Consider the following 13284-nt stretch of genomic DNA (forward strand, 5'->3'; position numbering starts at 1 on the left):
CCACAGTGTCAGTTAAAAGTGCCCGGAAGTGTAGCCGTTGCCACGCGGAAGTTGTTGGTTGCTATGCGGAAGTAGCATGCGCTAGTTACGGACTGGCTTCCATAGCTCAGCACGTTGGAACGCATATGCGTTCCACTTTGCCCAACATGCTTCAGGGTTCAGATTTGAGACGCATGATGCGGCTAGCGATTAGCAAACATGACACCGCAAACGAGAGAGGGAGAGACAGGGAGAAACAGTAGGATTGACATTTATGAATTAATTGTTTAGGAACCTGGGTAAATGTTCATGGTTTACAGATTAACCTTCTGTAGATTAAATAAATACAATACACCCAGCACATTGTGTATGTGGTGCTCGATACATATCCATACTGTGTAAACAAACATGTCATGACGAGCTCGCACTGACCCGTAGTACTGATTTACAACTGACTGTGGAAACACAGCTGGCAGATCAGCCAGAAAACGCAATTCATCTGTATGATCACCTCAGCTGTTTTGTAAGCTAGCAGACCTTGTGGTGTTTGTTCTGTGTGAACGTGGCTTGCAACGAAATGCCGTTCGTATGGTTGAATGAATGTAAGATTCTAGGTAGCCGGATGACTAAATGTACGAAAATTTGAACAAATGGTATGGCAGGTGTACTGTTTTGTTTGTATGAAATATGTAGGATTTGAATTGAGAAGGTTTCGAACGGCGAGAATAGCCCGAACGCGGCCATTCTCGCCGATTACCTGGTGTTCGCATGTTTGGCGGTTCGTGTTCGTTGGTTTGAGTTGCGAGCGTCTGAGCGAAACGGAGGCTGGCGGGAAAGCCGCAAGGAATGACGGGACCGGAAGCGTGCTGTAGAGGACCGGAAGTAGTGCTGACGAGAGGGAGGCGAGCAGGCCAGAACTTCAAAACAGCGACGATAGGTGAGCTGGGATTTGCTGGGATTTAAATAGGAAAATAAACCCCTCCCACAAATTCAGGCATTTTGCCTTCCACATATATATATATCTTTATACATATATATCTGTGTGTGTGTCTATGTATAAAGTGTACCTTTTTCTGCAATGTCTGCTTGTTTTTTGTTTGTTTTTTTCTCTCCCCCTCACTCTGCTCTTCAGAAAGATATTTACGACCCTCTGCAAGAATGTTGTCTATTTTCTATCAAACCTGTGTCTTATCTGCTCTCGTGTCCCTTTAACCTCTGTATCACAACTCAACTTTAAATTCTATGTGTCATCTTGCTCAGAATGTTCTAGGTTCTATGTTTTCAGAAAATAGAAATGTATTTGCGACGGTTGCATTTCGGCCGTATGTTTGTTCCACATTTCGGAGCCAAGGGCATGAATATATATAAATAAACACTCTGTATATATTTGTGCAGTCCATTTATAAGAGCATTTCCCCTTCATTTGGTTCACAGGTCAAGGGCGAAAAAGTTAACAATAGATGGAAAAACAGGCGGATATTTAAAATGTATTTGTAGTTTTATTTTTATTAAATATATAATATACAATGTATAAAAATAGATTGTTTTACTTTTCCTTCTTTTTTATTTTATTTATTTTCTATTGCTTACTTCTCTCTTGATCTGTGAATAAAATTTTGTGACAGTCCTCCCCCCCACCATTAATCATCTCTTTTTTGAAACCTTGGGAGGAATTCAGATTCAGAACCCCAAATCAAACATGTTCGGCATTACGCGATTCTGTTAATCCGTGATTCAGGTACAGGTTTGAGAATTTGACCAATCCCCCAAATTTGGCCAAACTGTAGTTTGGCACAAACCAAATCATCAAGTCTAATTATTTTTTAGAATCAAACCATTTTTACTAACCTTAAGACAACATCATTCACACAGCCTTAATACTTTACATTATTGACACAAACGTTGTGTGAAACTCCATCCAAGATTCTGGGTGTCGATTTGTCCCAACACAATCATACTAGACTTACATTTAAAAGTCAATTGTCAACCCACCATGGCAATCCAAATGGCAAATGGTTGACCCCAAATGGTTAATTTTATGAAAACTTAAAAAAAAATTATGGATATATTTTGAATAGGTTAAAAAATATTTATAGAATAATTAATGAATTGTTCAATGGTAATATGCCTTGGTTTAATATTGTTGGATAAGCTTTTCAAATATTTAATATTTTTGGATAAACTTTTTCAATAATTTTGTTAAAAATGTTAATATATCAAAACTTTATAAATCATATATACAAATTATATCCATATATCAACAAATATCCAAATATTAAAATATTTTTAAAAATATAAATCATTTAAAAAGTTTATCCAAATCGAGGATAATATTAAATCACAGTTAAGAGAACTCTAACTCCAAAAATATTTGAAGGTGAAATTTGAAATTTAAAGTTTGTGCATTTCCTTGTTGATAGGTGAAGCTGACAGTCGTTCGTTTCAAAAAAGCCAGTGTCTTTCACGCAGAAGGGTGTGACTGCAACAAATCTTGAGATCCGTGTCCAAGGTATTGATTTAGAAGATGTGTGGACGATTTAATATTGTTGAATCAGCTTTTCAAATGGTTTCATATTTTAATATGTTGATATTTTTTGATACATTGGCGTACTTGTTATATATATGTTTTTTGGAGAGCTTATGCAAAAATAGTAAATTGAGCCCATGATTAGATGATACAAAAAACTTAATAGTGCTTGAATCTCAAAAACTAATTTATTATATTTCGACTCTTTCTTCCTAGAAATATGAAGAATATCATATGTGACTGAGTAGGAGAAGAAATTGATCTCCTTCAATGGATTTATCAGCCATGAGCACCGACATACTGCAATGACATTCTTAGCGTGAGCGACACCATAGTCATCACAGCTGCAAACAGTAACTGTCCAAGAAGAACATAAAGAATATAGAATTCTATGGAATGTATAGAATGTTTATTGAAGTAATGTGACGTATAGCTGTGTTCTATGCTGTGTTTTGTGATATAATCTGGTTCTCTGGACAATACCTTTGGGAATTCATTTTCCAACCATTGTGTTATGTGTGTTGACGTAACACGAACCCGTACAGAGTTTCTCTGTCTATACAAGTACGTACTAATGTATGTGATATGTATATATATGTTCATTGTAATTGTTTATATGTTTTGTTAAGTGTATATATGAATTATAGTTGTATTAATGCTTAGGGTTTCAATGTATTACAATGTATTGATGATATTGCAGTCGATGGCGATTTGGAGATGGCTCCATAGCTGTAACTATGGTTGGCATTATCCAGCGGGCACCATGCGTGCTTTCACAGTTTAAATACAGAGACATAAACGCCAAAGGATTTCAGGACAGTTCTAGGATTCTCAATAAAGATCAACAGAAGGAAGGTCTGACGTCAGCTGTTCCAGGTCTCCAAAACAGATTTCATCTGCGTCTGTCAGTCCATTCTTCCGAATTGGTCGACTTCTTGTTAAGATTTGCTTTGTGACCTGTGTGTTTTGGGGGTGCTCTGCAAGGTCGCCAATTAATTGTTACATCCGAGGTTTACTCGGACTCTGCATGAAATGCCAACACAAACCTTCAGTAGATTCCTACAACTGGCAGGATTTAGAAATATGTTACTTGGCTTAGAGGGAGCAGACAAATAGAACATTATAGAAAGGTTTGATTTCACCGCCTGTTCAAAAATATTTGTATTAACTAATTAATATGGTTTACTAATATGGTTTACTAATATGGTTTACTAACACAGATTCTTTTTATAAGTGTGATATACTCATAAACACTATGCAGTGCTGTGAGTTTTAGCTCTGTGGAGCTCTGTGATACACTCATTGTAGCGAAAGCCACTTCGCCACTGTGGTTTGGAGGGGGCTGCTTGCCCGCCTCTTACCCTGTGACTACGGTCCCTGGGCGATTTGGCCCTTTATGCACGGTATTTGGGCATACTGTGGGTTATTGGGCTGCCCCAGGATTATGGGCCCTCTCATCAGCCCATACGAAACTTAAACCCCATGGCATTTGAACTGTGTTTGTGGCATCTAAACGCTGTTTGGATATGTTGAGCGCTCAGATCCAAGCCATCTGGGGATAGGTTGAATGTGGGGGTTCTGTTTAGTATAACAGGAGTTATGTATTTTTATGTCTTTTGGTGGTTGCTGGTAACATGTGCTTAATGGAGGCTGTGTTTGTCCCTGGATATAATTAAATCAGCTTCTCCATTGTCTCCAGGATAGAGGATTCTGGGGAACTAGTTTGAGCTTCTAAAAACCATGCTTCCAGAAGGTCAAATGCACATTTGTACTAACTTTTGAACCCCTGGTCCAATTCGTATGATTTTTGAGTATGTTGTTCCCCCGAATGGATTGATTGTGTATATGTATTTTTATGCGAATGTGATGTATATTTTGGGAGTTATGAATGTTGTGTAAAAACTGTATTTTCCCTACCTAGGATAATTGTATTTTCCTGTGTGTACAGATAATTAGTTTACAGGTAGAGGGGAGGGCTATGTGTGGGATGTAACTATTGTGTGATTGGTTAATGTACGTTACTGTGTGTGTCCCTCCCCTTCATGGGAGCACCTAATAAAAAGGGCTGCAAGCTAGCAGCCAGAGAGTTCCTGTTTTACCCTCAACTTGAGTCCTGTCTCTTATTGGGGGAATCTGCTACAAGGGATTGCTATGCTAGGCATATTCCCTTGCTATAATCACTGAGCTCTTGTAAGAGCTTGTTCCTGCTTCGTTCTGAAGGGAGATAGCTGCAGCCTGCAGTGCTTATGGTGTCTGGTGGAGTGCTTGGAGTCCTCTGGAAGCGCTAGGAGCATCTTTCAACGGAGGTACCCAGTCGGGGTGCCAGTGGATCCGTTACACTCATACAGGACATGCTGTGAGTTTTATTACTATGGAGCTTTTTTATTCTTATTATTATCAATGTATAATCTGTCACTGACGTTTGTCAGTCTGAGGAAGGTGATTAATCATAGGCTGAGATTGCTAGTTTTATTATTCCTCCTCACTTTAAAGGGACACAGTAGTGTCCCAAATACAAACATGTATCTCTGGCACCATAAATCTAAATAGATGATTACTCCCCCCCTGCTCTACTTACCTCCAGTTAAAGGGCGATTTTCTCACCTTTTTCCAGCCCTGCAAGTGTTTATATTAAAATGCCTGTAGGGACAGGCTGTGTAAACCAGAACAACTACATTAAGCTGTGTAACGGATCACCTGGCACCCCGACTGGGTACCTCCATTGAAGGATGCTCCTAGCTTTTCCTGAGGGCTCCAAGCACTCCAGCCAACACCATAATCACCATGGACTCCTTCAGAGAGCAGGACAGGAGCAAGCTCTTACAAGAGCTTAGCAGTGAGTATAGCAAGAGAGTATGCAGAGCATAGCAATGCATTGTAGCAGATTCCCCCAATAAGAGACAGGAGTAGTGAAGTAGAACTGACTGTACTGGCACATACAGCCTCTTTTATTGACATTCTCCAAACATAGTACTGCTCACAGGGTTTTGAAATACAACCAATCAATCCGTACAATACACACAGACACTCCCACACAAAATCCTCCCCTCTGCCTGTGATATGATTACTGAACACAATGGTTAATATAATTATCACAGGCAGAGAAATACAGTATTATAAAACATATCACAGGGACCCCAAAACATGCAATAACCCCATAAAAATATCATGGGAAACCGGGGGATCTGGGTGAACCACATATCCAAAATTCACCCAGATCTGTTCAGTAGTTTGGAAGATACGGTTTAATGCAGATTCCGCAGAACATATACAGGCTATATGAAAAATAAGTACTCTTAAATGTGTCCCCTGTTCTGTAGTTTAAAACTACTGAACGATGTCTTTGTGCACCAAATACCGGCGAGATGGCACCGTGTAGAAAAGTCAAAACAGTGTCTGTGAGTTAAAATGGCCGCCATCCATTGTTCTCACCATGTGCCTCTGATACATGAAATGGTGGCCACCCAGTAACTCCACAGTATGTCCCCAGATGGTTCTTAAAGGGCCAGCAGCAGCATAATAAAATACAATATGCCCAAATCAGTTCCTAGAAGGGCAATACATCCCAGGGCCATAGTCGCAGGGCAGGAGGCTGGCAAACAGGCCCCTCCAAAAACCAGTGTCGAGGTCACTTTCGCCACAAGCTGTATACTATTCATTAAGCTGTAGTTGTTCTGGTGATTATAATGTCCATTTAATAAACATTTGCAGGTATAGACGATTTTCACAGAAAATTCACATGGCAGATAATCATTCCCATGTTTGGCCAGTCACAGTATAACAGTGTTACAAAAGTGACAATACTTTAGGGTGTGGCTGCTGACTACAGAGAACACATCAGATCCCGGGTGATTATAATGTGAATAATAGCTTGATGATGATCAGTGGTCGTTTTCAGAATACGACCATGGTATCTATTTCAGATATATATTGTATATAACTGCAGCTGCTCAGTTAAAATGTCTCTTTCTCAAATCGATCAATTTGGACAAGTTACGTTAACCCTTTCACTTTGCACTTTAAATAATGTTTTGAGTTTTTATGTAAAATAGATTATTATATATAAAATGCTGTGAATGTATATTTTCTGTGATACTCTGTATGTTTTCCAAAATGTAATAAATTAATATATGAAATGAAAATGACTTCCTTACAATGTCTCATTAGATTGAAAGTTAACATTACTTCCACTATAAGATGCAGAGACAGGAAATCCAACAAATTGTATATTGTGGAGTAATTCACCGATCTAGAATGTGCAGTACAATAGCTGGAGAGAGATTACTGAGTTTTCTAAATGTTTCTTATTAGATCCTTATGGGTTACAGTCTACTCAGTAAACTGAATTTTGGTGAATAGATATTTGAAACACGAAATTCAGGATAAAATAAGATTCTGACTAAAACGACATTTAGAAATGTTCCCTATTATTTATATTGGCTTTTTTTTTTGTAAATTGTATTTTATTGAGTTTTCTCAAAAAATAAAAAATTATAATTTCCAAGGAATAGATAAGCCAAACAAATGCCAACATTCGTATTACGGTTCTATACGTATAATAAGTAGGATGAAACAGGTTGCCAGTATTTAACAAATTTCAACTCGAGTCATAATAAGATGGTCACACAGAGCGCTATCTAACGTGACCTGTGGTGGCTATCCTTCCATAGCAGGCAGTCACCGAGGGGTGTAGTGCTAGGCCTCTTGGTAGTACCAGTGACAACAGTACCATCCCATCCATCTTCCTAAATTCCACCTTGGCGTTAGGGCTCAGAGGCAATGGCCCATGTTAGCAGCAGCTCATACAGATCCCCCAGGTAAGCTAACCTCACCCAACCTTACCATGTTTGGAAGTCACTCCCTGCTGCAGACAGCAGTTACAGACGGCTGAATAAGTGGAGTTAAATATTAGTTCATCCATAGAGTGCACCTATTCTTTCATAGGTTGGAACCAGAGATTAAGGGGTCTCATGATGGTTTGCTTCCAATAGGGTGGGATCAGGTTTTTAGCTACATTTTGAATCCAGTTTATCATTGAGTTTTACATAAATCAAGGATTTAATAGTGTTATGATCGAGGAGCTTTTGGATTTTTTCCCAGAATGGACGGATCAGGGTGCAAACCGCGGAAATGTGCCTTCCATTCCCTGATACTGCCATCATTGGTTCCTTTGGAGGAGTCTATGGCGTGCAGAAGCCAGGAACATATGTACCAGAGGGTCAGGACCTTGTATGATGACTCCTGAAACTTGCTTGCAATAGCACAATGTTGGGTTAAGTTGCAGATTTTCTGCCATTGTCTATGGGTGCCTCAAATCATTTTAGAGGATAAATTCCTATATTTACAGAGATCTTTAACTTGCAGCTACGTTTTCATTAGCATGTGTGTGTATTGTCCACTAAGCAGTGAAAATACCAATTGAAATAAAACCTGACATGACACCCCACTAGTGCATTAAATGCATCACTTATCACAGAGACAACATATTCCATGTAAAATATTTAGCTAGAAACTCCTCTCTGATCCAACGCCACCATGTCCTCAGCTTCGTGGATGTTATACTTCAATGACCCTCCACATTTGGTCCACCCACTCTTGCTCTCCTTCCATTTGTCTTTCTCGGGGTACCTCACCAAGACCAAGCCAACAACTTGACATCAGCCACTCCGCTCTATTTTTTTTTTTTTTTTACCAAAATGTGCAATTCAATGATAATTTCCCCCAAATTTCCAGTTTAGCAAATAACCCTGTCAATGTCACATAAAAAACCTGAAGGCAACACTCCAGGCCGGGACTCTTAGAACTATACAGAAACTGACAATCTCACATGACAAATGGTCACACATGGAACGACATGAACTATATCTAGGGCAGGAAGCACCCTGGCCAATCAGAAACCTCTCTTTCTAGTCTATGGAGTGTAAACCTTTAAACATTTTAACATATGATTTTGCAAGGGTTAAATAGTTCAGGTCGGAAGGACTGGCGCTCTGTGTACAGCTTTAAAGCAGAGTTTCAGCAACGTTTAGTTACGGTATCGGTTCTGTACAACCAAGAGATGAACGGCAACTACCAGAAAACAAACAGAGGAGACGTACGATCCCATATAAACCTTCACTTTCAATTCAATTAATGATTGAATTATTCAGCACCTCAAACGTAGCTACTAATCCCTGAAAAACCACAATGCCAATAAAATATAGTACAAAGGCAACAGATTACAATAAATTGAAAGAACTGGTCGGTCAGGTCAGCAAAAAGTATAAAGTAACTTAGCCAGTTCACCGTTTCTCAACAAGCGGGAGGGGGCTCTAATGTTTCTATTACTTATAGCTATGTATTGGTGATATTGACCGATAGGTTCGGCTATAGTCTGACACACTCGCACCAGTGACTGGTTGTAGTGAACACACTCATTTCATTATAGAGATATTGATGCATCGCCTGGTTTTAATGAATTGAATTCAAGTGAAGTTTTATACGGGATTGGAAGCCTTCTCTCTTTGCTTTTCTGACACATGCCTGTAGGGGGTTACAATAGAACAGGTGTACTGTGTCAATATAGGGCTCTTAAAGAGATATTTTAGAAATAATTACAATATGCAGCTCAACACACGTGTAAGTACCTCTAACTTAACACAAAATCATGCAGAACAAAGTGAGTGGAAAGAAAAACCACATCAAAATATACCCAGTGGAGCGCTGATATTATACACTTACCCTTAAATAAGGGAACATAAAATATTCCAAATGTCTAAAAAAGGGAAAAAATAGACAAAATCTGGTGTAGTATATGTAAGCAGCTACATTTATTTTATACAGCGCTCCACTGGGTATATTTTTATGTGGTTTTTCTTTCCACTCAAATAACACTGTAGGGGTAACTGCCAGAAAGCTCTGCTGTGTTTTTTGCTCGCGTACGGATTGTCCCTGGACAGGTCAGGTTAGGAGAGACGGACAGGAGAGAGCTGGATGCACAAACAAGCAAGAAGGACGTATTTAAGAATGATGGGGGTAGAACACAGAGAGTAATCGAGGTAAACAGGCAGAATGCCGTAAAACACGCAGCTAGTGGTTTAGGTCAAAATCAATAAAATCTATAAAATGGGTTGGTGACAGCAGAGTCCCGAATCTTCGTCCCACTGGGGGCATCCGTCATAACCAAAGATCAGATTATGTTCCGTGCTAATGAGTAATAAAGCCCTTAAGCAGAATGTGCCGTGATCACAGAGGGCGGAGAACAAAGGGCGCGTTAATGGACAATGAAAACCCAATAATAACGATTTTATTTATTAAATGCTCATATTGTCTGCATTTATTCCACCTTTTGCAATTTACACAAATATTGCAATAAATGCCATGTACATTGCTGACAGTCAGGGCCGTCTTTAACGCGGGGCAAACGGGGCAGCTGCCCCGGGCCCAGTTGCTCCTGGGGGGCCCAGAGCAGCTGCCCCGTGATTTGCGCAGCCCCCCTTGGACCCGGCGGTGCGGCTGAACAGAGCCGCACCGGCCCGCACGCTGAGGAGGCTCCCCGGGTGGCTCATGCACTAAGGGCCACCCAGAGAGCATGTGTGAGCAGGGGCCCGGTCTGGCGCTGTGACGCTTAAACAGTGCGACCGGGCCCCTTCCTGTATCGGCTGGGAGCCTCCCGACGGAGAACACAGCCGCGCGGGAGGAGAATGGCAGGGAGGGGAGTTCCAGAGGAAAACTCCCATCTGCCTCAGCCTGCCACTGGACCCCAGGGAAACCACCCTCCAGGAAAAGGTAAGAACCTGGAGGGTGGCTAAATGTATGCTTGTGTGTAAGTATGTTTGTGTGTGTCAGTATGTCTGTGTGTGTATGTATGTATGTGTGTGTGTATGTCAGTAGGCCTGTGTGTGTCAGTATGTCTGTCTATGTGTATGTCAGTATGCCTGTGTGTCAATACTTCTGTCAGTGTATGTGTCTGTGTGTGTCAGTGTATGTGTCTGTGTGTGTCAGTGTGTGTCTGTGTGTGTCAGTGTATGTGTCTGTGTGTGTCAGTATATCTGTCAGTGTATGTGTTTGTCTGTGTGTCAGTATATCTGTCAGTGTATGTGTCTGTGTGTGTATGTATGTCTGTGTGTGTCAATACGTCTGTCAGTGTATGTGTCTGTGTGTCAATACGTCTGTCAGTGTGTGTGTCTGTGTCTGTGTGTGTATGTATGTCTGTGTGTGTGTGTGTGTGTGTGTGTGTGTCAATACATCTGTCAGTGTATGTGTCTGTGTGTGTCAGTATATCTGTCAGTGTATGTGCCTGTGTGTGTATGTATGTATGTCTGTGTGTCAGTATGTCTGCCAGTATATATTTGTGTGTCAGTGTATGTGTGTGTCAGTATGTATCTGTGAATGTTTTAATGTCTGTCTGTGTGTATGTGCCAGTACGTCTGCCTGTGTGTGTGTCAGTATGCCTGTGTGTGTGTGTCAATACGTCTGTGTGTGTGTCAGTATGTCTGCCAGTATATATTTGTGTGTCAGTGTGTATCTGTGAATGTTTTAATGTCTGTCTGTGTCTGTATGTGCCAGTACATCTGTCAGTGTGATTGCACATTGGGCGTAATTATGGGGAGGGATAGGAGGGGCAGGGCCCAGGGGGCCCAAGAAAATGCATTGCCCAGGGTCCTAATCATATTAAAGACGGCCCTGCTGACAGTGTTGATCAATATGATGGATATTTACTTCATTAAAGTGATCATTCCAAGTGAATTTAAAGGGACAATAGAGCGTTAGGAATGCAAACCTGTAACGATATAGGATCCCTGCTCCCGCGTGTGCAATAAAAATGAATAAAACAAACGTTTTACTTTCCTTTTTCAAGCTCCAAAGCTCCATCAGTGCTGTTTACCTCCCTGCCTCCCACAACATGGCCTCCTCGCGACGACCCCACTTGTATTGCATTCAGTGATTTCCTATGGGCTTGAGCATCATGTAACCAGGTATTACTCGGTCAGCGCAGCTGAAGCGCCTCTAGTGGCTGTCAGGAAGACGTGCGATTCTCCGGACAGCACCGCTCTCTAACTTCCAATATGGGCATTTTAGCAGCTACATAGTATACACAGAGTATGATCCAGCTTCTGCAATCATCTCTCTCACAGCCAATGTTAATAACGGAAAGAACAAGAAATGACTATAATTATATTATAACTATATAATACAATTATATTATAATATTATAATTCAGCGGGAGAATGGCTTGTCCAAACATAGCAGCAACAGCCATGGGGTCAAATCTTGTGTCCCCACACCTGGCATTGAAGGGTTAATTCATACTTCCCAAATGTCCCTATTTAGGACAGGCTCTATTTTTTCACCCAAATTCCTCTGTCCTATTGTATGCCCTAATGTCCCTCATTTCTAGAGGCTCCATATTGTTGGTGTGTCTGAGTGTATCACAGAGCTCCACAGCAATAATACTCCCAGTAATGTGTCTGAGTGTATAACAGAGCTCCACAGCAATAATAATCCCAGTAATGTGTCTGAGTGTATAACAGAGCTCCACAGTAATAATACTCCCAGTAATGTGTCTGAGTGTATAACAGAGCCCCACAGCAATAATACTCCCAGTAATGTGTCTGAGTGTATAACAGAGCCCCACAGCAATAATACTCCCAGTAATGTGTCTGAGTGTATAACTGAGGACCCCACAGCAATAATACTCCCAGTAATGTGTCTGAGTGTATCACAGAGCTCCACAGCAATAATACTCCCAGTAATGTGTGTGAGTGTATAACAGAGCTCCACAGCAATAATACTCCCAGTAATGTATCTGAATGTATAACAGAGCTCCACAGCAATAATACTCCCAGTAATGTGTCTGAGTGTATAACAGAGCTCCACAGCAATAATACTCCCAGTAATGTGTCTGAGTGTATAACAGAGATACACAACAATAATACTCCCAGTAATGTGTCTGAGTGTATAACAGAGCTCCACAGTAATAATACTCCCAGTAATGTGTCTGAGTGTATAACAGAGCCCCACAGCAATAATACTCCCAGTAATGTGTCTGAGTGTATAACAGAGCTCCACAGCAATAATACTCCCAGTAATGTGTCTGAGTGTATAACAGAGATACACAACAATAATACTCCCAGTAATGTGTCTGAGTGTATAACAGAGCTCCACAGCAATAATACTCCCAGTAATGTGTCTGAGTGTATAACAGAGCTCCACAGCAGTAATACTCCCAGTAATGTGTCTGAGTGTATAACAGAGCTCCACAGCAATAATACTCCCAGTAATGTGTCTGAGTGTATAACAGAGCCCCACAGCAATAATACTCCCAATAATGTGTCTGAGTGTATAACAGAGCTCCACAGTAATAATACCCCCAGTAATGTGTCTGAGTGTATCACAGAGCTCCACAGTAATAATACTCCCAGTAATGTGTCTGAGTGTATAACAGAGCTCCACAGTAATAATACTCCCAGTAACGTGCCTGAGTGTATAACAGAGCTCAACAGCAATAATACTCCCAGTAATGTGTCTGAGTGTATAACAGAGCTCCCCAGCAATAATACTCCCAGTAATGTGTCTGTGTATAACTGAGTTCCACAGCAATAATACTCCCAGTAATGTGTCTGAGTGTATAACAGAGCTCCACAGCAATAATACTCCCAGTAATGTGTCTGAGTGTATAACAGAGCTCCACAGTAATAATACTCCCAGTAATGTGTCTGAGTGTATAACAGGGCTCCCCAGCAATAATACTCCCAGTAATGTGTCTGAGTGTGTAACAGAGCTCCACAGCAATAATA

General features: G+C 40.7%; 1 protein-coding gene across 1 annotated transcript in view; it reads left to right on the forward strand.

The window, feature by feature from the left end:
- The window catches only part of PLEKHS1 (pleckstrin homology domain containing S1), a 58453-nt gene that overhangs the window by 19123 nt on the left and 26046 nt on the right, over positions 1 to 13284 (forward strand). The window contains exon 16 of the mRNA XM_063433997.1: positions 2400 to 2488. Within this exon, the coding sequence (XP_063290067.1) occupies positions 2400 to 2474 (75 nt within the window). The 3' untranslated portion in view covers positions 2475 to 2488. The remainder of the gene's footprint in view (positions 1 to 2399; positions 2489 to 13284) is intronic.

The sequence above is a fragment of the Pelobates fuscus genome, chromosome 10, assembly GCF_036172605.1.
Source record: "Pelobates fuscus isolate aPelFus1 chromosome 10, aPelFus1.pri, whole genome shotgun sequence".
NCBI classification, from domain to species: Eukaryota; Metazoa; Chordata; class Amphibia; order Anura; family Pelobatidae; genus Pelobates; species Pelobates fuscus.